Source organism: Athene noctua, chromosome 17, assembly GCF_965140245.1.
Source record: "Athene noctua chromosome 17, bAthNoc1.hap1.1, whole genome shotgun sequence".
NCBI classification, from domain to species: Eukaryota; Metazoa; Chordata; class Aves; order Strigiformes; family Strigidae; genus Athene; species Athene noctua.
This window is the reverse complement of record NC_134053.1, coordinates 3,376,345-3,400,211: the sequence shown is the minus strand read 5'-3', so window position 1 is coordinate 3,400,211 and position 23,867 is coordinate 3,376,345. Positions and strand designations below refer to the sequence as shown.

General features: G+C 46.9%; 2 protein-coding genes across 8 annotated transcripts in view; one reads left to right on the top strand and one right to left on the bottom strand.

Moving 5' to 3' along the window:
- The first annotated feature begins 304 nt into the window (after positions 1–304).
- On the top strand, positions 305–9,978 carry RNF34 (ring finger protein 34). 3 transcript variants are annotated; one of them, XM_074921320.1, is made up of 6 exons: positions 305–437; positions 4,194–4,412; positions 5,775–6,164; positions 6,484–6,537; positions 6,771–6,972; positions 8,409–9,978. In XM_074921320.1, the coding sequence occupies exons 1-6, from the start codon at positions 432–434 to the stop codon at positions 8,594–8,596; spliced, it is 1,059 nt and encodes a 352-aa protein (XP_074777421.1). In that variant the 5' UTR covers positions 305–431; the 3' UTR covers positions 8,597–9,978. The 3 variants fall into 3 exon arrangements, with proteins under 3 accessions (XP_074777421.1, XP_074777424.1, XP_074777423.1); XM_074921323.1 differs by lacking the exon at positions 305–437 and adding an exon at positions 488–823; XM_074921322.1 differs by lacking the exon at positions 305–437 and adding an exon at positions 1,517–1,688.
- A 369-nt stretch (positions 9,979–10,347) lies between these two features.
- The window catches only part of KDM2B (lysine demethylase 2B), a 118,890-nt gene continuing 105,370 nt past the window's right edge, over positions 10,348–23,867 (bottom strand). For 4 of the 5 annotated variants that reach the window (XM_074921432.1, XM_074921433.1, XM_074921434.1 and 1 more), the window contains 9 exons: positions 19,661–19,747; positions 18,843–19,112; positions 17,801–17,839; positions 15,476–16,149; positions 13,872–14,035; positions 13,272–13,433; positions 12,916–13,017; positions 12,371–12,589; positions 10,348–11,602 (listed from right to left, as the gene is read on the bottom strand). In XM_074921432.1, the coding sequence (XP_074777533.1) occupies positions 11,421–11,602; positions 12,371–12,589; positions 12,916–13,017; positions 13,272–13,433; positions 13,872–14,035; positions 15,476–16,149; positions 17,801–17,839; positions 18,843–19,112; positions 19,661–19,747 (1,899 nt within the window). In that variant the 3' untranslated portion in view covers positions 10,348–11,420. The remainder of the gene's footprint in view (positions 11,603–12,370; positions 12,590–12,915; positions 13,018–13,271; positions 13,434–13,871; positions 14,036–15,475; positions 16,150–17,800; positions 17,840–18,842; positions 19,113–19,660; positions 19,748–23,867) is intronic. The other variant, XM_074921431.1, reaches the window with a different exon arrangement.

Genomic DNA, 23,867 nt, shown 5'->3' with positions numbered 1-23,867 from the left:
AAAACCCAAACCAGCCCAAAATCATGAGGTAAAAGTTCCCTCTTATTCCAGTGACATCATGATTTACGCACTCACAGCTGTCAGCGGCCTCTTTTTTCCGCGCTTGAGGGGTATTTTCGCCTCCCCCCCCCCCGCCCTTCTCCGCGCCCGCGGAACCTCTGTGCCCGCCCCCGCCAACACCCGGGAGGTTCCTCTCTTCCCATTGGCTCCGCCCGCTCGCTGTCGGCGGTGAGACAACCAATAGGGTGCGGCGCGGCGGGAAGGCCCGCCCTCCGTGAGGCGGCCCGTGGAGCGCGGCGGAGGGCGGGGGCCCGCGCCGAGGCGGGGTGGGGGGGGGTCGGCGCCGGGGGGGTTCGCCGCGGCGGACGGCGCCCGGTTGAGGCGGCGGCGGGGGGCGGCGCTGGAGCGTGAGCGACGGTGGCGAAGCGGCCATGAAGGTGAAGGGCGGGCGGGGGAGGTTTCCTCCGGCCGGGAGCGCGTCCTTCCCCTCGCTGCGGAGAGGGAGGAGGGGGCCGCGGGAGGGGGCCGGGACCCCGGTGGGACGGGCCGCGCCGCCCCTCCCTCATCGCCTCAGGCCGCCCGGCGCGGCCGCGGCCGCCGGTCCCTCCCCGGGCCTGCCCCGTTACCAAGGGACGCCCGGGCCGGGGGCCGCCTTGCCGAGAAGCCCCGGCGCCCTTCACTGACTCAGCAGCCGGGCAGGGCCTGGTGCCGCCGCCTGAGGCGAGCCCGCGCCCCAGTCTCCACACACCGTCCGCGGTCGATCCCCGCCGGCGGCTGCAGGACCGGGCAGGGCTTCGAACGGGACGGAGCCGGGCTCGGGGCGGTACGTGGGGGCTGGGCCTGTGACGGGGGGCGGCGGTTGGGAGCCAGCCCCGGCCGGGCCGGGCTGCGGGGGGCACGGCAGGGGCTGGCGGGCCGGGCCCGCTCCGGCCGGCCGCGGGGTTCGCTCCCCACGGGCGCGTCTCCCCGTCCGAGGTTACCGTTGTGCTTTCAGGTCAGGGCTGAGGGTTGTGGTAACCGGGGATCTCTCAACTCAGTGAGCTCCGAGGGATGCTCGATCTCAGGGTGGGTGTAAGGACGGAATTTCAGCTAAAATAAAATTCCTTCTGCTTCTCCGTGCTTAGTCTGGCTTTGACAGCGTAGCCTGCTTGCACAGATGTGTAAGGAGCAGCATACAGCCTCTCAGCGTCTTGGGGTGGGTGTCTTTCTGAGGTGATATTCTCGTCAGGTTACTAAATAGCTACCCTTAAAGCTAAATACAAGCTAAATAGTTACCCTTAAAGCTAAAAATAAGAGCGAACATGTTCAAAAGCAGTATTTTGCCCCTATAGGATGCACATAAGGGATGGAGATAGAAGGTAGCTGATGGCAGCTGGTGAGAAGAGAATATGGAAGTGGTGGCTGATGTAGTTGGGTAGGCTTTTGGTGCAGAAATAGGCAAAATTTTAATTAATTCTCGAGGAAGGGAGTTTTTGATTTAGCATGTCTCATTTGTATTTGTGTTGGTGCTTTTCAGCATGGTCTCATTTCTTTCACGGAGTAATGAGAAGAGCTTAGACGCTGTAATTGAATTATCAGTTAATGACACTAGTGCATAGGAAGAATCCACTGCTGGCTTGGGTTAAGGAGAAAATTAATGATGCCTGCATTACCTTACCTTTCACCGTAAAGCGACTGAATGCTTGGCAGTAAGTGTAAAGAGACTTTCTGTTTGATACTAACAATGTTTGCATATCCAAAATAGGTAACAAAACTTTCTTAAGTCTATATTTATTTGGTGTTGCCAGTGATGTCTGAGCAGTTGATACAGGCTCTTGAATAAAATAAGTCTAAGAAGCTGGTGTTGAACTATTGGGCAAGGGTTGTGTGGCAAGTGTGCTATGGCCTTTCAGTCGTTGTGTGTCCGCCTGCTGCTGTGACCCCCTGAAAAAAAAGTTCATCATATAATGAAGCAAGTTGAATTCTGACAGACCCTTTTGGTTCATTGTTTTATTTTTCTGTTATTTGTATGTGGTTATTGTTCAATCTTTTAAATATAAGGCTTGCTCATCAGTTTTTAAGAATATGTGAAGAACTAGAGTAACGTTTCTGCAACTGACAACTTTACCTTAAGATGAGAAAAAATATTTTTCAAAAGTCCCAAATTTAAAAACCTGGAGCTCTCTTGGGTTAAGGTTTTCAGAATGTATTTCTGAAAAGTTAATTACTCTTACCTAATAAACTAGGATGATTATGCATAACTTGTTTTGTATAGGAAAAATTAATATTGATCTGTTTCCACTCTTTATTATTGAAGAGTAGAAAACAAGTCTTGTTTTGGCGATAGTTTAATGATTGCCACAGAAGTCTGATTACACACCAGACAGGCTCCAGGCACACGGCGTACCTGAGTGCAGCCCTGTGCTGGGGCTACCTGTGCCTTGGCTGGAGGTCAGGGAAGGGCCACGGGAGGTCATCCCCCCTGAACTCCATTCACAGGAAGCTTAGGAAGGTTTTCTCCTATGCATGGGGTACCCACTGCACAGAGGTCTCTTATTATGCCTGGGATGAATTTTTCTCATTAAATACCTATAAAATTAGACTAGTGAATTTAGTTTGTGCATGTAGAGTTGATGTTATTACTGCACGCAGTGTTACGTGTTGTACAGCTCAGAAGCAAAATGACTGTGTTCAATATTTCGCTGTATTGCAACATTTTTAATGTCAGCTTACAACTGACAAAAGTGAAGTACCACGTTTGTGTGGGTTGGAGCGATGCTTTTGATGTTCCACACCTCTGGCACTTACGTGAGCGTGGTGGTGTAGAACATGTTTGCTCCTATGGCATTGTTTCTCACGGCTTCTCTCTAAACCAGAGTGAGGACTCTTTTACCTTTTGTGCTCCGTGGTTTGAAAGGAGATGTCCTGGCGCATCCCCAATTATTGTGTGAAGTTCCCACAATATGTAACAGGACTGTGTTCAGTTCAGGGGAACTGTGCAATTTAATATAGAAATGAGTTACTACAGGAATTAAAGATCCATCATTACTGAGCTGAAGTGCATGTTCTGGTTGGTTTAGGTTTTACAGCAAGACCTACAAGTCTCAACAGCAGTTATTTTATGTTTTCATGCTTTGGGGGGAAAAAAAAAAAAAAGAAAAGAAAAAGAAAATAAAAAATGAAAACCAGAACTGCTCCTAACCAGCATAGTTGAGAAACGAAGGATGAAAAAGAAAATATGTTTAAAGGAAGTTGTACCACTTGGCTTCCTTTCAGAAAGAATCTGGTGCAATTCTGTTCGCTGGTGGTTTTTTTTTTTTTCTCAGTAGATTTCAGTGAGCCACATGACAGTGATTAAACACGTGATGTGAGCAACTTAGAGTCCAAATTCCAAATTGAAGCAGAATATGCACTTTTGATAGACAATCTAGCGCTGAAGGCTTTCAAGGATAAGAAATAGCAGTTTATGTATTTAGAAATTTTTTGTGATGTTTTAAGATTGAATTGTGTGACTCAAAACTGAAATCCAGTTGATCTAGAATAAGATAATTCAGATTTATTTTAATTTTTGAGAGATGTTTTGTAAGACAACGAAACGGCAGGTTCAGGGAGGTCTTAAAAAACATTTTCCCCTCAGGGAAACAAGACCATAACTAGTTTCTAATGAAGAATGGTTTGTTACTTTGAAGTTTGAGGTCCCAGAAATGTTTTTTTTAGAAAGAGTTTTATTGTAAGCCATGTAAGAGCTGGATTAGTTCTGGAGAAGATCCTGCAGGGGACAGCTCTGCACTAATTACGGTAAATTGTTATGTTGTGCCTGTCGTCATTTCCAGTTTTGCCCCTCACCTATGACTGGCTGTTAGTCTCTTCCTTCTTTGCTCCGCTATTGCGTTACCTCCTCAAATTCCTTACCCTTTTTGTGCGGAACTCTGCTAGAAAAGGAGTTATGCAAGCGAGCTCCTTGTGCAGGCATTAGCCTCTCAGAAGCAAGTCTTACCTACTTTGGTTTGCAGCTGGGAAGTGGGGATTATTGGGCTGGCATAGACATTAGTGTGCCCAGTTCCTGCTGCTCTGGGAGTTCCCACCACATACTTTTGGGATGATGACAGATGGAGTGCAGTGGCTCTTCAGTAGCAAGTCACATCTGATGTGGGCTTTCAGATATTAATTTTTTTTTTTTTTTTTTTTTTTGTCTTCTTTGTGAATGTTTCCAGGCAGGAGCTACTTCCATGTGGGCTTCCTGCTGTGGGTTGCTGAATGAAGTCATGGGGACTGGAGCTGTGCGGGGCCAGCAGGCTGGCTTTGGGGGAGGTGCTGGCCCGTTCAGATTCGCACCAAACACAGACTTCTCAGCATATCCATCTCCAGCCGCAGCGGGTGCTAACATCGTTTGCAAAGCCTGTGGACTTTCCTTCTCAGTTTTTAGGAAAAAAGTGAGTATATTTCCTATCACGTAGCATTTTTAGTCTTATGAACTGATCTGTAGGCATACTGGGATGTGAATGTGTATTTTTCCTTAGATAAGGAGACCCGAGGCAGATAGCCAGGGAGGGAGTAAGTGCCTTATTCTGAGGTCACAGGAAATTAATGTCAGACAGGATTAGAAGCTAAGACGTCTGATGTTCGTTAATCGGTGACACACAGGATCTGGTCTGACCAGAAATTAGTGGATTTTAATTTGTAAGATACGTGTTTTAGCTTCAGAATCTTTAAAATAAATCTGGTTTAGAAGATGACACCGAACATAGTGGTTGAGTACTGGAATGAACACACTGGGTGATGGAGAAGCTAAAGACTCACAATATAGTATCACAGGTGCTGTCTGTGAAATACTCGTGTAATTCTGTTTCCTAACCAGGTTTAGTTCTGTTAAACACTGTTGCGCTCCATAGCCTCTTCCTTCATTTGGAGGCGGGTTGGTGAGTTAATGAAGATAAAGAGAGTTGAGATAGTTAATATTTGTATGTATCATGACTGTCCAGCATCATTATTCATCCACTCAGTGACCTAATTCTCTGCAGCTCATTTAGATAAACATGAAGCCTCTCTCCTCAGTGTGTGTGTTCAGTTTCCCCCTTCCTGTGCATCCTGTTGTTCACATGGCAAACACTTTGTTGAAGTAAGGGTTGTGTAGGGACAATTTCTGAAGCTGATACTAATTTACTAAAATCCTGAAAAACTTGGAAGAGTCTGGGTTTGATCACAGCAGGTGAGATGACCATTTAAAATCGCTGCTGGAAATCTTGCCTGGTCCCAGCTTTTGTATATTGTAGTGAGTCTTTTGAACAAAGCGTTTGTCAGAAATGACAGCTGGGCATTTGGGGAGTGTTTACCTGCCGTGTGAGTCATCACGTTTAAAGCCTACTTTGAATTCTGGGAATCAATTGAGGAAGAAGTATGTTCTTTAAAGTTTGGGAATTATACTGGTTTTTATATGAGGGAAGAACAATGACAGTATATTCAAAAGTATTTTAACATACCATAAAATTGAGTGGCTTTCAGTTTTGTTTATGGCCTAAACTACAACCTGAGTATATTACTGATTTGTTTATTCATAATGAGGTTTCAATGAAAAAACAAACCACCTTTCTGTAGTGCTACGAAAGTGACAGCCTGGTGTGGAATGCCTGCAGAACTATGTGACAAGGCAGTGTTCTAGACTTAAATCCTAAAAATTATGCATGTCAAAACTGACGGTGGAAAGAGGAATAATTACGTAGTCTGGCGAAGGGGAGAGCAGGGTCTAGATTTGTTTGTGGCATACAGCTGAATGGTTATTTTCTCTTTGTCCTTAGCACGTGTGTTGTGACTGCAAGAAGGATTTTTGCTCAGTTTGTTCAGTCCTACAAGAGAATCTCAGAAGATGTTCCACTTGTCACTTGCTGCAAGAAACAGCCTTTCAGCGACCTCAGTTAATGAGATTGAAAGTAAAGGATCTGCGTCAGTATCTGATTCTCAGAAACATACCAACGGATACTTGTCGAGAGAAAGAAGACTTGGTGGATCTGGTGCTGTGCCACCATGGCTTAGGGTCGGAGGAGGACATGGACGCTAGCAGCTTGCATTCGTCACGCTCACAGACTTCGGGGTTTTTTACTCATCCATTTTCTATGTCTGTATCGGTGTCGTCTCAAGGAGAACTTGCAAACAGAAGGGGAAGCACAGGAAATGGAACACCTTTACGGGTACAATAATTAATGTGTTTTATGGTGTAGCATAACATTCTTGAATAGGTACACAGATATTGAAAATAAAATGCCAGTTGGTACAGTTTGGGGTGGCAGGAAAAATGCCTTTTTTATCTCTCACCTGAAAACAGAAGAGTTTTACCTTTCCTAGGTAAGGTTACTAGTTTAGATGATAGAGGTGACTTAAATCAGTAAGGTTTAGTACCAGTCGAAACTTCAAAATGTCACTGTCATCTGTGATCAGTTTGGTACAAAGGAAAATGTTTTATAAAGGATAATGTGTGTTTTATCCTGATTAGTTTCATTTTGTACACAGGGACAAACAGAAACATCTATAAATAATGAAGAAGAAGAAAGTGCAGAGGAGCAGGTGAGATACAAACTATGCAAAGATGAAGTTTTTTGGCATGTGACACCATAAACTGTTTAGATCTGTCAGCATTTAGTATCGTGCTCTAGTTCTTCAGTCAGCTGTGTCTGGCAATGCTTATCTGCTTTAAAGAGAGTTAAACTTTAGCCAGGCTGCTGCAGCTTGATGTAGCACCAGACCTGCTGCTCTGAGCTTACCGGGACAGGTAAAAACATACAATTGATGTGTTTCAGACCCCTGGATTGTCCCGAAAGCGAGCGAGGGCGTCTCTGTCCGACATTTCAAGTCTGGAAGACATTGAAGGGTTGAGTGTTCGGCAGCTGAAGGAAATACTTGCATGTAATTTTGTCAACTACTCAGGATGCTGTGAAAAATGGGAACTTGTGGAGAAAGTCAGCAGACTATACAGAGAGAGTGAGGAAAACCACAAGACACGTAGGTTTATGTTTTATTCTATTTTCTTAAGACTATTTAATTCTCAGGTTTCCAGTAGCTGGTTCTGCCAACAGAAGGGCTTGATATCTAACTCTGTTCTGGAACAACTGAAAAGTGGGTTTTAACAGCTCAAGGTGCATCTGGAGTAGTTGAATGTGGTTCTAGTGAGTACATGATGCTTTCCAGGATTGTGCTGGGTTTTGAGACTTTTTTTCCAAAGCTTAGAGAGCTCAGCTTTCATGGCAAAGGTAAAATTGCGCAACTGAGAACCGGTTCCTCAGAGAACATGAAACTTGGCACCTCTGTGTCTTTTATTAGGTTTCACAAGGCATTAGTGAGAGAGCTGCTCAGTAGCTGTCACAGAGCAGGGCAATTCAGGTCTTTCACCGCCGCACGGAAATAAAAGCTGCAGTGGCAGAAGTCCAGGCTCAGGTGGTTTGGTCTCAGTCCATGTTTTCGTGATAAGGTGGTTTGGTGGCTGTGGCTCAGTGACTCTGTTCTTCCACCCCTCTGTTGCCCTCAACAGTTGGAGCCTTTCACTGGTGTGTGGCTGTAGTGCAGCCCCAGACCGATTCCTGTTTGCAGAGTGTAATCCCAGGAGCAACTTTTTGATGTGATTACCAGAGTGAGAAATGCCTGCCTGGCTCCTCATCCCTGCAGCCAGGCTGCAAAGAACAGGGGACTGGAAAACTTAATAGCCCTGGGCTACCGCCCAGCCAGACTGTGCCAGCACATGCGCTGGGAGTGCGATAACTGGGTGGGAAATAATCAGCTAATTGGGGTGGAGAAGGCTTGTGAGGGTGGGGAACTGTTAGTGCATGTCAGAACACGGCTTGAGAGAGACCTGTGGCTTGGTCAGGAGCTAGAACTGAAAACCTGTCTGAAATCAAACTTTGAACTTCACAGTTTGGGTTTGTTGGGGGTTTTTTTAAACATGATCTGACAGAACATTTGGTTATTGCTGGAGGATGCTGCCTATTTGCAGGGAAAATTGACAGGTTTTGTTCAGTTCCGCCACCTTTAAGGCCTTCTTAAGGCTTCCACTTCATAGCCTGCTTTATTATTATGGTGTTTAATCTTCTGAGGAAAGCATTCTGCCAAACAAATAAGCTGAGATAGAAAACCAACACGCTCTGAATTTTAATCCAGCACGTTATTTCAGTCATTGTATTCTGCACTGAAAATGGTCTGTGAGTTCGAAGGATGAAGCCAAATAGTGGATGTTCACTTAGGGGCTTTTTAGTTCTTGCTTCTTTGCTTTTTTTGAAGGGATATAGATTCTCTCTTAGCTGGGGGTTAGTAAACCTGTTGTGAACGCAGCGCAGCAGTGCTGGAGGCTCGGTCAGCTGTCTGTGTCCCACGGTGGGTGCCGGGGCCAGAGCTCTGCTGGTTTCCCAGGCCCCGGGGCCCTGACCTCCCTCTCTGTGGCGTTTCAGAGGGCGAGAAGATGCAGCTGAACGACAACGACGACAACCTGTGCCGGATCTGCATGGACGCCGTCATCGACTGCGTCCTGCTGGAGTGCGGCCACATGGTCACGTGCACCAAGTGCGGGAAGAGGATGAGCGAGTGCCCCATCTGCCGCCAGTACGTGGTGCGGGCCGTGCACGTCTTCAAGTCCTAAACCCAGACCAAACCCGGGTTTTAGGGTCGCCCTCGGGCATTGCTGTGGGCAGGAGTTGCCGACCCTCGGGGCGGGGTGGGGTAGGGTGGGGGGGTGGGTGTCAGCTTTTTAGTTCTCGATTAAACGCGTTTTCAACATCAGGTTCTAGAAGTTTGCGAAACGTTTCTCTACGGCTGGGTGGTACCGTGTGTACGGTAGTAGCGCTGCCTGACGTACCTTACAAACCCACAAACTGTTCGAGTCAAACTGTTTACAGCAGTTCTTGCTCTCTTCTGAAGAATATCACCTCTGATTGCCGCATTCGGTACTCAAGTGGCCAGAAAACAACCTCTCCTGGGCCATCTTAGTGTGTTACATCGTCTAGTGCATTAGAAGCAACAACTATACTGGTTGAATATTCAGCTTTTATGTAATTATAGAATGTAACTGTTCCGACACTGTCCCCACAACAGTGTTAACAGTATAAAATATGACTGTAGAAAGCACTGCCATGGACTGTACCTAAGCCCTTAATTGCTTCCTCCCAACATCTGCCACCAAATCCATCTGTAAATGCACCAAAAGCTCCGTCCCTTCGCAGGGCTCCACCACGTCCTGTCCAAATACTGATTACTAAGTGTTTTTTAGTTTAGGAATAAAATATTTTTTTAAAAAGGGGTATAGTAAACCATATTACTGTGGTCCTTAATCCACTCCTGCCTGTTGTACCTCTTAAATCTTATGTGTGATGATTGTACTTACTCCCTGTGCCGACAACCTGATGTTACTGTGAATACTAACCAGGGTCACCAAGCTCCTCGCTGCTAACCTGGGGAATGTAGAGTGTTACTCACCTTAAGCGGGGAGGGAAATGGGATTTGTGTAAAACTTGCTCATGGACTTTTACCCAAGGCTGAGTCACCAGTAACTGCTTCTCTACCCCCAGCAGCATGCTGCCCAGGGGAGGAAGGAGTGACTCTGTCCGGGGGTTTATCCCTTACACAGGGTGGAGCTACAGAGCTGCACTTTCTCCTTTTAATTTCCCCCATGCTGGGGAAGTACCAGAGCCAGGGAGGGGGTTTGCCAAGGCTGCAGCACCCCCAGCCCTCTCCCCGCTGCTACACTGGCTCACCCGCTCTCCACTTTTACATCAAAAACTAAAGCTGGTTTAAAAAAGAGAAAGTAGCGCCTCACAATAAAATAGACACCTTGGAGACCCTGCTGGTTATTTTTCAGAAGGGAGCAAACCTCTCAATGGCTTTATTTTTTAGAAGTAACTTTTTAATGGTACTTAATCCCTGGAGTCTCTGCTCAGTGGGTAAACTAACGAAGAAAAACACCCCGGCTGTTACCTCCATGCTGGTCATTAGCCACACGAGCTGAATAAAGGTTGGTGATGGGCCTTCCCCGCCTCTGCCTTGTTTCTTAAGCAGCTGGGGGGGTGGTTTGGACATTCTTAATCATTCTTTAAGAGCTTTAATGTTATTATTGAGCTGTGTCTGTTCCTTGAGATGGGGCTGGGCAGCCGGAAAGCTGCACAGAGGTATTTTACCTCCATTTTATCTCCTCCCTGGGGCAGCACAACCAAGGGGCTGCCACTCCCACTTACACCACTCTTACTCCCAGCTTACACCCAAACTACACACAACACCTCCCCATCCCACATGCTACAGTCCCTCCACAACCCCCCCCAAGCCCAAACCAGCTCCCCCCACCCCAAAACACCCCCCCTGCCCCCCTCAGAACAGAAACCCGGAGCCAGCCCCTGTTTTTGTACAATTGTTTATACAAATTCAACAAAGGTAAAACTGCATCAGGAAGGTCTACGAAAACAACACCGTACAACAATGGCACTTATGAATGCAGAATTTTACAATCAGGAAATAACCATGTTATAAACCTTAAATGAGAACTCAACTCACACTTCAAAGAAAGAGAGACTACGTTTGACCATTTATTCTACGGCTGGACTCACTGTATAAATTAATTTCATATTGAGTACAAGAGCTCATGCTACAGAGTGAAACCCTCCTATGTGCAAAAGCTGAAATTGGAATCTTTTAAAATTTTGAGAAAAAAGGTGATTTCTATACAGATAAAAGTGTTTTACTTCAACTATAATTTACACCTTATTTCCACAACATGCTTATGTCACTTCTGAAGTATACAAAGCAGGATATAAACTTCCATTAAAACATGCTTTAAGTTGAAAGTATTAACCTACTTTTCCTGACCTGGGCACATTTGTAGATAGATACTGTCTACGAAGTATAGGTTAAGTTCTCGCCTACCATAAGTAAAGATAAAAATTGGCAATCAAAACCGAAACACTGGTAATGCATTCAAACATTGCATAAATAATTTTTAAACAATTTTTGTACAAAAATAGTTCTGCATAATGTAAGATGTAACAAAACAAAACGTGTTAAGAAGGCAGAAATGCAGTGCGTGGTCCACTTTAATGACACCAACTTTTTTTTTTTTCTTGTTTTAAGAAATGAAAAGCAGAAATCAAATTTACACTACCAAGCACATGCTGTGGTACTTTTAAATAACAGTATTTCTTGGAGATCAGTCGTCTTCCGGGTGTGAACAATTATCATCAATAACAGTCGCCTTATGAATTTGCATAAGAGCCAGTGCAGGACATCCCAGGTAGACTGAATTAGTGGCACAAGTTGAAATTCTTAACATGGGTAGTTTCACGTTGTTCTCTCTTCGACAAGAGTTGTAAAATCCGATCGCGGTATTTTCCAATATTCCAAGTTCCCAATTGAAAATAAAATCCCTACGTGTTCTTAATCCCTCCCCCCGCCCCGCCCCAGTATTTACACGTGTCCTTTAACTAACTCAGTTTTTGCAGAAGTTTTTCTTCCACTTGCCCAAACTGAACACTTACGGACATCTCCGCTATGAACTGCTCGCAGCCCTCTTTTGTCACTTGCTTGCAGTACCTCAGGTCAATCTGGCAGATGTTTCCACAACGTTTGAAGTAAGACAGGCACTGGTCAGTAACCTTATTGCAGTCTGATGGAAAAAGATAAAATAAAAAGGGGGAGAAGTTGAACAGCAAGTCTCAGTTTGAGGATTTATCCTGACGGCGGCGGGTCCTGCGTGCTCCTCCCGTGCTGCCCACGGCCCCTCTCACCTCCCTGTGACTCCTCCTCTGTGTAACCCAGCCCAGCGCGCCGGACGTGGAGCCCACGCCACAGCTGCCGGGTCATTTGCACCAGAGAGGAAGAACTAAATGTGGGCAGGGTGAGTACGACCACCAACTCAACTGGACAAGGGGTGGTGCACCCTGGATTCCCCCTCAATGCATTCGCAGAACCCATGCTCCACCTTTTTCCTCTTTTCTCATGGAAATGAGTTTGCGGAATAGCTGTCCCTCCTGCTCTAGTATGCTAATCAACTGACAGGATGAACTTAAAAAAAACTTTGCCATGTGTGTACCCCCACCAGAGCTAGATCCAGGTGCACCCACCACCGAAGAACTGAAGACTGAGGATCTACGGTGGTGACTATTCTTGCAACTCTTGCTTGCTCGATTTCTGTCTTTTCCTTCTGTTCTGCCCTATCGCTACCCCTCTTCACTTTTAATAACAAAACCTGGTTTGGGCGGACGGCACTTGGCCTCATTTGTGTCTTAATCTCGCTCTTGGGATCCTATCGAAACCTCCCCCAGCGCTGGATCGGGACATTAAACGGTGAAGCCACCCTGGGGGCAGGGGAAGAGCTGGGTAAAACCACTCCCACCAGCAGTCTAACGGCCTCCCCCGCGCTTGTGTTTCTTACCTGATAAATTAATTTCCGTTAGTGAATCCCGCGTGGTGGTTCCGACCGCGGTCAGCAGGTTAATAGACTGATCTGTCACGTGATTACAGTAACTAAGATTGAGTTTGGAGAGCAGAGGCATGTGCCTTATGATCAGCCGCAAAGAAGCATCTGTAATATCCAGGCCAGCCAAGCGCAGCTCAACTATGTTCCGTAGTTTACTCCGGTTGTCGATCTGACCTGGAAAACGGAGGCAGCGGGTCACTCCCAAAAGTCTCGCCCTGTATCGCAAACATCTGCAGATCTATATGAAATGCACTGTGACACACAACACTGCTGCCCTACGTCAACTTCAGACGCTTTTTGCCTGTCTGGAGCTTTGGAGGGGACATCAGCAGGAACACTTGTCTATTTTTGGAACAGGCACGTGGACAAAGCCACCTCCTGATTTCAAAACAAAAGGGATGAAAGTAACTGCAGGGGCCCAGCGGAATTACAAGTCGGGAATAAGCAGTAGGCTGTGCAGTGCATGCCAGAAAGCAGATCTGATTTGCTCAAAATTTCACCTGAGCTGATATCCGGGCGAATGTGGCATGACCCACAGAACTGCTCCTTCCCTGAACTGGAAGAAAGTGTTTCCATACTCTCTAAAGTACACCCGTTGCAGCCTGAAGAGAAGAAAGTCAGACAGAAAACCAGCACAGTGGCTCAAGATGACTGTTCAGCAGCCAGAGAACATCACTCGTTACCCAGTGGCTTCCAGCCAGGAGGTGTTACAAGCCACTACTTCGAACACCTCGCGCGTCAGCAAAGCCCAGAGCCCCGCAGGGGGCTCTGCCCGTCTCCTCCAAGGGGCACTACCAGCACAACACGCCACGGAACGGCCGGGACAGGTGGCCCGCGTGCTCCTCCCGCCGGTTACCTGGCCGGTTATCTGTGGGCGGTGACAAGAGGTCTCTCATTTGTGCGTCTTTCAGTCCTTCTGCCCACTGCACGTCCAGAGTTCGGAGTAAAGGACAACTGGAACTACAAAGTGCCGACACTGCTATCCACGAGCACCCTGATAACAGCAGGTCTCGAAGACCTGTGGATACAGAAGAAGTTGGAGCATGGGGCCTACCCAGAGAGGCGTCCACAGGGATCGGCTGCCAGCCCAGGGCCGCTCTGAGCGACAAGCCAGTGCTCCAGGGCAAGCTGGGACCCCTTAAGCCTCCTCCTGCCCAGCTCTCCCACCATCTGGAGCTTCATTACTGTGGGGGACAGCAGACACCCCACCCCCCCACACCCCCAATCACGTCAGCGCAGGCACCTTCCACAGCAACGTTTTACCTGTGGACAAAGACCTGCCTCAAATTACTTTACCCAGCATGTCAAGTAGCCACAACACAACTAATTCTGGCTCCGTCTTAACTCGCTGATGCGTCATTCCCACCCATCTAACTCCTCTCTTAGATACCCAGATCCCTGCAGACATTCCTCGGTTTGGTAAATTCAGGGAAGTTGTCAAAAAAACGTCACTTACCTGGCAGTCTGTTGATAAGCCAACTCAGCTGCTTTTTAGATATATTTGTCCAGCTAAGATCAAGGGTTACAGGCTGTCTCCTAATAATGCCACTAAGCATAAGTGGAGTGATGGATTTACAATGGTTTAAATCTATTTTGGTCCATAATCTTTTGTCACAGCACCTACCCAAAAAGAAAAAAAGCCAACAGAACTTAATTTGGCACTCGATTTCTGCAAGACCTTAAACAGCAGGGAAAAACGACAGCATTTAACTAGAAATAGCAAAAATAAGGCTGAGCGATGCTAAGATAAGCACACCACCACACAATGCTACATAGGTTTGAAGTTTCTCCATCAAATATATCATGCAATCAAGCATATTTCCACAGAATTACAAGTGTCAGCAACTTTAGATCCCGTTTTAAGTCATCACAGCACTTAGTAAAACCCATTGTCTGAGCCTGAAGACAAGCCACACCTTCTTGCTTACCTTTTGAGTATCAACACTGGTTTTAAATATTACTGTCCTGATTTCCCCTGCCCTTTCCTTACTTAAAACCAGCAAATTCTGTAGAACAGATCCCCTCTCTCCTGTTCTGTGCCTGTGTGTTATTCCCAACTACGTGGCTTATGCATTTTTATGCTCTTTATGATTCTCTAAGAGCAGCAAGCAAGAAGTCCTAGTGAGTGTGCAAGATTCTGCATTTTTCATTTTTCCATTGAAGATATTGCACTTAAGTGGCAAAGGCATTTACCAGCTTCCTGTGACACCGAGAAGCCCACGGAGGAGACACTCCACACACATCAATCTTGCACCGAATCATCAACCTCTCAACCTTTCTGTCATTCCCCTGGTTTGTTACTAGACTGTGCTCGAAAGGAGCCTCTGTTACAATCTGCCCATCTGTGTGCACATTACAGTCAAATCCGAGGCGACAGCCAACAAGAGATTTTCCTGCGAGTTCAGTGAAACACATAAATCTGTCCACTAACGCTTCCTGCTACTCTACAGTCACCGACTGTGTCAATGTTCACACTCTGGTACCCTGAGCACCAAACGGACATGCTGTGAGTAAATACAATTAACAAATGACTCCTCCATCAGCTCTGCTGGTACAGAACACAGCGAAGGGGGTGGCTCTCCAAGGAAACAATCGGCACAGACCTTCAGAGGAGAACACCGAGGGCACTGGGAGATGTTCCCTATATCTCAATAGGTATTTAATAGTGGAACTGAACAAACAACTGCAGTAGCAGTCAGCAAGTCCTGGGGGCAGAATGACACCAAGACAGCATGACCTAGACTGGCCGTTCCAGCAGGCGAGAACATTGTGGTGTCTAACTACAGAACAGGCTGCTCTGGGGACGCGCACACACACACACACACACACACACACACACACACACACAAATTCCCACCAGAAACGCTGGGAATGGCTGTTTCTGAGAAGACATGCTGCTTCTCCAGACACTGCGGGTCACCCCTTCTCCTTGGGCTCAACAGAGCTTCAGTGACAACCCGCACACCTCTTCCAGGAGATGTTAGTGCCTCCGTCCCCCGCTCCCTTTTTGAGTCCATCCCGCTACGTGTTAGACCGAGCTCGGTTTCCCGCCCTCCTTACCATCTGTTCCAGGTCTTGCAAACTCTCATACAGATGCACAAGTCTCTATGACTGAGGTAGCTAAAGACAGCCATCCAGACTTCCCGCTGCATCACGTGGGCTGCCCCGTCATCCAGGGGGAGCGAGTCCGGAGGGGGGCTGATGGGAGGCGGCCGGATAACGTGCCGTTCCATCTGAATGCATTTGGGAGGAGAGAGCGAAGGCGGTGGCCGGGTTATTCCCCGAGGTGTGCTCCGCAGGCTGGGGATGAGCTGGTGCCTCAGCTCCCGGGGAGTCCCGTTTAACCCTTTGCTGAACCTATGAAGTCTCTCACTGTTGTTCAAAGCACGCTTAGGTTCCTCATTCTCGCTCTCAGGTTCAGATTTGATGGGTTGGTGATTCTCATTGGCAAGGCTGTTCTCGGTTTTTTGGATCTCCTGGTTAAGCTCCTTGCTGAGCTCCTTGCTCAGTTCCTTATTGGGAAGCCGCCTTTTCCTCCTCATCTTGAACTTCTTCTTGTCCCTGGGCTCGGCGCCCTCCGTGCTGGGACCTGCAGTGGGCGAGCTGGACCGCGACTGGTCGCTGTCCTTGGAGCGGGGAGGCGCCTCCGGCAGGTCGTCCTCGGGCTCCTGCTTCAGGCGCCGCAGGGGTTTGATCATGGCCGTTCGGTCATCTGGAGCCTTCCACGATCGCCGCTGAAAAGGAAGAGACAAGGCCTGACTATTCGACCAAGAACGTACTCAGCAATACTTCACATGCTGATGCTCCACACAGGCAGCCCTGCCCGGGGGAGGGGGGGAAGGGGAGGGGGGGGATCGGGCTGCCTGCCAGCACTGGGCCCCACCCATCCGAGCACAGGGGTACATTCACTGGCCAAAGGTATCAAGTTCAAGTGCCATCGTGGATGAGGAGTCCAGCTATTGGCTCTCTGGACTCCAAGAGAGGGATAAATGCATTTATTCACCATGCATAATCCTGCAGATTTAAGGGCCTTTATTACACAGTGGACCATTCGTATAGAGAAGATAAGCAGCACACTACAGACAGCTTTCTTCCCCAGCAGGCCAGAAGAAACCAGGCTTGGGACACATTCACTGGGCACCCACTTTAAACACTGGCTGACACGTCTTCACGCCCAATGGCCAAAAGGTCAATTCCTGAAACCTCCAAAAGCGTGGCTGTGGCCCTGAGCACTGGACACTCACAGCCTCGTTTCATGATGCTTTTTTAGCTGCTCCTTTACATCCTACTAAACTCTGCTCGTCTTCTCAAGCTTCCCCCAGCGCCAGTGCGTGCAGAAGGGGGGATCTGACTGACAGGTCTGACAGAGACCTCACGCTGACACGATCTCCGACGCAACGCAGGCTGACAGGGGTTAGCTGGCACCTTCCTCCCTGCCCCGGTCACTGTTCATGCAGCAAACTGCACAGCACTTGCTCACGTTAATCAAATCTCTCTTTGATGTACACCAGACAGAAGTGTAAGAGACGTACAAACCAAGATCAGGGAAGACTTCAAGTCTAATCTGATCACTACAAGCAAGAAAGAAGCCACCAACTGTTAAAATGAAATAGCTCTAATAAGAAGAGATCTGGACTGGCAAGAGAAGGTGAACTGCTGTGAACACACTTGTTATATCAGAAGGTCTGTGCTTTTGCAACAAACTAATTGGATCGAGTCAGTGGATGCTTCAGACTGCGGCGCGCAGCGGAGAAAGCTGATCACCCTGTCTTTAAATTAACATATTATAAAGTGAGAGGTCACGGTAAGTTAATGACAGGTTAGAATAAAAACATTACAACATCAGACTGCTAGCAGCTTGCAGCATCCTTCCCACAGGGCACTGACGAGCGCTTAGGTTAAAGGTATCAGACTTCTGTTATCGTGGTGGATTGCAGGAGGGAATCAATACCTCTGTGCCAGGTCACCCCTGGCTCCCTGGGGTGTCAGTGGGGGACTCCAGGGACAGGCTGTGGCACAGACTGCTGAGGGGCTGTGTGGTGGGGGCAAGATTCAACCACACAGGAAGAGCGAAACATCAGTATAGAAAAAAAATTGTATTCCTTGGGTCATCAAAAAAAAAACCCAACAAACCCCAAACCACAGCTTGCTGCTGTTTTTTAACATGGGATACCAGAACAGAAGATATAAAACCAGACGCTGCAGCTAAACTAACATGTGACGGTTTCCATGAGAGAGATATTCTGTAATTTCAAGATGTAAATGGGATAATAAAAATGCCTGCAGTGACACAAGGACATGACTGAAACTGGCTCACCATTCAGCTCACATGAGGAGAAGGGATTAGAAGGGATTGAGAACACATCTATTAAAAAGGCAAAGTACCTTCTTCCTGAAGAGTTTGTCTTCTTTTCCAAGTTTTAGCTGTTGGAAGAAAGAAAAGTAAAAACCCCAAACCACGACATTTGTTGTGCTGTCTGATGAAGGTTTGGTGACCCCACAGCGCCTTCCTCACACACTGGGGGGCTTTCATGGAGCAATTCAAGCCATCCATGAACACTGCAGTGAGTCCAAAGGGATGGGAAAGGAAAGCACGGCCAGAAAGCAGATATGAATAAACTGGTATGGTGAATTTTGCTCTCTCACTCCACCAAAGCAACCCCAATCCCTATTTTTACCTTACTGCAGTTTCCCACTGCCAAGCCTGGCAGGGCAGACTGACTGCCCCTCCTCAGCAACTACAAATGTAACACAAAACCGGCCACTGATTCTGGTTTTAAGGCCATCAGCCATTTACTCATGAGACACATTAAATCTAGGTCCTCATTTCTACTTGTGCAAACCAGCGTTTCTCTATATCCCAAGTGCCATATTTTGCAATCCACGTGACAATTCAGAGTGTTCCTGCCTGGCCCAAGCGCTCTGACTGTCAAATTCAGGGAAAAGCTGTCTACATCGCTGTTGTGAGCAGCTCCTCCTCTCTGCAGGCTACAGAAGGTGTCATTTCTAGAGGTCCTCTGATGGGTTATGAGTATTGTACATCCCTGAATCAGCCACAAAACCAGCTGCCATACGCCACCAAGTGGATAGAGATGAAAAAGTTTCCATTAAAAATTTATTTTTCACTTTGTTCCTCCTCCAAGCATCCTGTAAAGACTTTTCAGTTAAAGTGGGTTTTCCAGTATTATGAATAAAACAACAGCCATAGCCTAGTGTTTTCGGCCTCTGAATGTCCACCCAAGTGTCACTGTTCAAACTACTGTCCTGTTAGACTAGCAGTTTTCAGGAAGGAAGGTAAAACAGCACAGTTTCTTTTGTAACAATCTGGGATTTCAAGATGAGCTATAAGCCAGAAGGCAAGAGACATCAGCCCCAACCAGCCCACACACATCTGTGTAAGTACATGGAAAAGAGTGTTTTGTCATACCCGCTTTCTCATAGTGGGTTCCTGGGGTTTCTCAAATTTCCTTTTTCTCCACAGATGCACTTCATCTGACTTTCTCCTCAGTATTGAGTCAACTTGAGTCTTTTTGGAATGTTCCTCTGATTTCCGCCTGGGAGTTTCTTCACAATCCCCTTTCCGTTTTGCAGCATCTGTTACTTCCTTATTGTCTCTGTTCATTTTCTGTTCCTTCAGCAATGAGCCTGGGAGATTTGATGCGTATTTGAATCCTGGTCCGCGCTTTTGCTTGTACGCCAAAGAGACACAAAACACAAACAAACTTTATATCTTATGCCTTTCTCAGCTCTTAGTCTAAGTTGCCTCCGACATCGGTGGGTTGATCACTTTGTAACAGACAAAATGATTAGCACGGAGTTAAGAGTAGTTTCAACCTTCATGCAGTTACTTTTGTAACTACACACTTGCAAGTATCTGTCAATTTGCAATGAAAAAACATCTCACTAATTCCAACAGACACTTCAGGTTTCGCATAATCGCGTCTGGATTTTGTTGTCTGGTGGGTTTTTTGTTTGGTGTTTTTTTGTTTGTTTGTTTTTAAATATTGTCAGTTTAGAAATTAACACACAGCAAGTGCTAACCTAAATATTCCCCAGGTTCTGGGTGAAGCATTGGTACACGGAACAAGATTAAAGAATGGAAAGCCATCAGCTTGTTTCCTTCAACTCAACTGAATTAAGCACAAAATCAAAAGCTAATATTGGGCAAAATTATAGCTACAAGCCAGAGGGAATGCTTGAGATTTTGTATCACATTCCAGCACCACTTATTCCCATTAAACTCACTTTTCCAGTTTTCCCTGCGTGGTTGCACTTTGGACACTCCCAGCAGTTCGGCAGCTCATCGTTAACCACACCGTCCGATTCCTTCACCTGGTGAGAGAGAGGCACAACTCAGTTCACAACCGAGCTGCAAAAAGCTGCAACAGTCTACAAATAGATCATTTACAGGGATTTCGTACAGTTCAGTATTTTCTTTGATCAACTGCTGCCCTCCCAATGGCCACAGAAAAGAAGCCCAGATCACTGCCGGTGCTGAGCAAGCCCTCGGTGCTGCGCAATCACCCTTGCGATGATGTCAGTGGGGAGGAAAGCACACTGGCCATACTGATATTTGACAAAGGGTTCAGGTCTGGGCTTTTTATGAAGGTCAGTGACAACCCCCATCAACACAGGGCAAAAACCCAAACCAATAAAACACATCCCCACACCCCAAACCAAAACCCAGGACTGTAACCACGCCATCTCCAAACCTCCTCTCACACCACCTGTGTGCAAAGCTAAATTCCCGTCCTGTTTCCCACCGGAGTGAGGCCCAGTCTGATCTTTTAATAGGAAGGGATTTTTCCCCATACACACACTCTCACATACGTTAATACCGTTTGGCATTTTTAGAAGCAAAGCACCCTGCACTGTAATCAAGTGTTCCTTAAAATATTTTTCTTTATGGATCAGAACTAGCAGTCCCATGCCTCCAGTCCTCAAGCCCATGTGCCAATAAAAAGGATGGTTGCCAAGTCAGCTAGAGAACAGGCACTTTTATTCAGAAGGCTGGACACATGAAGGCATTTTTAAGGTTTCTCACACCCACAGTTACTCAGCTAGTGTAAGAAAAATGCTTACTACTTCACTACCTCTGTGACATTTTGCTTTTCGAAAGAGAAGACACACGCTCAGTGTTGTTATGCTATAATAAAAGCACAGTCCTGCCCTACACAGTTGAAAAGCTGCTGGTTTCTGTATTTCCATGTAAGAGCCCACATTACTTTCCAAACAGGAGATAGGTGTTTCTGAAAAGACATTTCTGTGAATGAAACTGAGGATGAGAAGTAGAGCTAAGCTAAAAACACCCTCCACGCAAACACATACGCTCACTGATGGCACATTCACATTTAAGGGTTTGGTTATATACTCAGAAAAAATCCTTTGGGGAAAAAAAAAAAAAAAAAGATTAATTTATTACTATTGTAGACAACAAAAACATGCTACTCAAGACAACAGCTGGGTACTGGCATCAGCAGCACAGTAGCAGGAGGCTGCTGCTGAAACAGGCAAGGGCAGAGATCTACAGATTTTTCACGTTTCTAAAACATTTCCTCCTCTCCTCCCAGCTCAGTGAAAATGCACTAGCTGTGCAGGAGCAAGCCCTTGTTTTTAGGGGAACTACTTCCTCAAGTCCCTGAGCCAGACAGCAGCCATTCTAGTTTCACCATCTAGAGAGAGTGATGACATGTCAGTCTCTCTCAGCAAGTCTTCTGGAGTTAATAAATGAGTAAATGAAGTGGGCAGAATTTAAATACTGGTTTTATCACAACTGTGTGCCTTTGAACCTTCTTTCCCATGGTAGGTGTAAGATACTCCAGGAGTTGTTGTATACATCTCTGCCTCAGGGGAACAATTCCTGGCTCAAGTCCAAGTTGGGAACAAGTTATTTCCCGCACTGAATATAGAGCAAATGCTACTGAAGGGAAAGCATTACAGCTCTGTCCCTTCTGTGAAGTTTAAGGAACCGAACAGATGTGAGGAACTGTAAGCAAACTAATTAGACACACACAAACCTGCCACTGAATCTGTCCCAAGCCTTTCAGGCTGGGTGGGAGCCAGTGCTGAGTGTTTGCTACAAACAGCAGGTGGGTGTCTGAGCCACAGCATGAGGCATCTTCAGAAAGGTACCTGCAGCACGAGGCCAGCAATCCAGAAAGTCTAAACATGAGACTACGCTACGGTGAAGTCTTCCTGTTAGGGAACATGGACACCCCAGGATGCTGATCTGACATCGCTGAGCCAGAGCCATGAATCCTGGCAGTGCCAAGACTGAAACAACAGCAGCAGCAATACACACCTGGGCTGAAACCATGGGCAGCAGTGCAGCTGTGCTGGAAAAGGTCTTTGTATTTCTGCTGTTCCGACAAGGCACCTAAATATTCACCTTTTCCATCATTATCCCTATGTGCACCCAAGATGAAAAAGAACAGGCTCTTACTGGGGAAAACACACCCCTTCTCCTTAAGGAAAGAGCACTCAGATGTGCTAACCAGCACTACTGGCAATTTGAGACATAGCAAGAAAAATTCATCAGTATTGGTTCAACTCAAACACTCGGTAACAATGAAAGGGAATATTCCTCCAGAAATCTCGCTGGCTCCCTCTGGAAACAATGCTGTGCTTGCGAAACGCTCGCCAAGATCGTTTTCATAGGAAACTTTTCAGCAAAACGAGTGTTTGTGTTGGTATTGTATTTTCAAGGAAAGAAGCATGTCAGAAAGCTCCCATGACACTTCTCGGTGTATGGAACATCCTGGCTGTCCTTAGCGTGGTTCCAACACAAGCACCTAATGCACTCTGGTACCCAGGGCTCCCCCGGCAAGAGGCACCCACCGAAGCCCCTCAAGGCCCTGAGTTTGTGAGAGAGCTTATGCACCTCAGCTACCCTCCATCTCCTCACAGGGGTCAGCCTCTGACGCTGATTTTTCATGGAGAAAACCCACCACAAACATGTAAAGCTAAACCGGGAAGCTGGAAGGGGATGGACTTCAAACCAAGAACAATCTGCCCTGGAGCACAAATTAGCCACCGCATGTGCCAAACTACTCCACGAGCCTTGGAGATGCATCTTGGCAGGTATTCACTTCAGCCAGGAAAGGACACTCCTCCCTTCACTGATCCAGTTTATTCCAGTCTCCCCCAAAATGTCATTTGCCAGACATTTAACTGGAGATGACTGACTGTTCACGTGTACTACTGCCCATTTCCTGAGAAGGACGGGGGGACTTTCTCTCGGTGGACAGCCGAAGCAGCTGCCCTGTTTGCATTCAAAGGTGCTTCCCAACAAGGACTATTTACAGGCTCCATCCTCGGGGCTTAAGCCCACATCAAGGGCTTGAGCAACATGTAAAACACGGCAAGAGGTTTTTTTGCCTTATAGAAAATCATGGAATCTGGGAATAAAGAGCAAGGAGGGATCCAAGGAAGTGTTTCCATTTTCCTTTTGCTGTTCCCCTGTGCATATTCTCAACCTCACCTTCCGAGACGGCTCTGAAACCCCACCAGTGCCCTTCTGTCTCAGTAAATAAACAGTACCAGTTACTCCACCATTTCAGCTCAACGGAAGCATTGAGAAATTAAAATACAAGACACACAAGGCACGCTGTAAATCTCCCACGGCTTGATTTTCAGAAACACCCAAAGCAACATTGTTCCTAGTTACCAAAACAGCACTCAGAACACCACACATGCATAAAAGAACAAACAGCACTTGCTTGATCTCACAGATCTGACCCACATCCTGTGCAACTAGTCCCAAATGTGGTATGAGGGGAGGAAACCATACTTGAACTGCCACTAGACAACAATCGTGTCCTCTGGACTCAGCCATGAGGTGTCACTGACACTGCAAACCAAGAGATGGGGGAGCGCAGGGCACTTTCAGGAAGGACTGGAATGGCAAAGCAGCAGCTACAAACCAGAACTAAGGTACCTCTGAAAATGAGCAGCTCCCTCCTTTGCTTCATCAGCCCCCGAAGCCTTGTTTTAAGCAGAGCCAAGCAAGCAAAGCTCCCTTTCAGAGCCCATCTGTGCCAGGAGCTGCGAGCACCAATTTCATGAATCAGGGAGACAGCCACAGGTCTGGTTTGCCAGCTACCTACTTTCTGATCTAATAAATGACATGCACATAGCTTGGTGCAATACTCTGTACAGCAGAAGAAAAATAAAAGGCCAGGAGAGAGCATCAGCCCGGGCCTGCACAAGGAACATACTTCTCCTCCCAGAGATCCCAGAAGGGCCAAAAGCTGCCTTCTGGGGCATGGTGTGTCAGAATACATTTGCTTTGGCAAATCCCTTTAACCATAAACAAATCAACAACAAGAAATGGCTGATGAGCTGAAACAAACCAGCTCTGGAGAAAGGAGGCTTCTAAATGCTAATACACAAAGACATGCCCAAAATGACACTTCTGTCACCAGCAGAGAAGATAGCTGCTCACAGGACTCAA

Bases quoted from the DNA above. Each gene is read 5' to 3' on its own strand.
- RNF34 (XM_074921320.1), top strand. The intron at 4,413-5,774 runs GTGAGTATATTT...CTTTGTCCTTAG, and splicing joins TCTCAGTTTTTAGGAAAAAA to CACGTGTGTTGTGACTGCAA. The intron at 6,973-8,408 runs GTAGGTTTATGT...GTGGCGTTTCAG, and splicing joins TGAGGAAAACCACAAGACAC to AGGGCGAGAAGATGCAGCTG.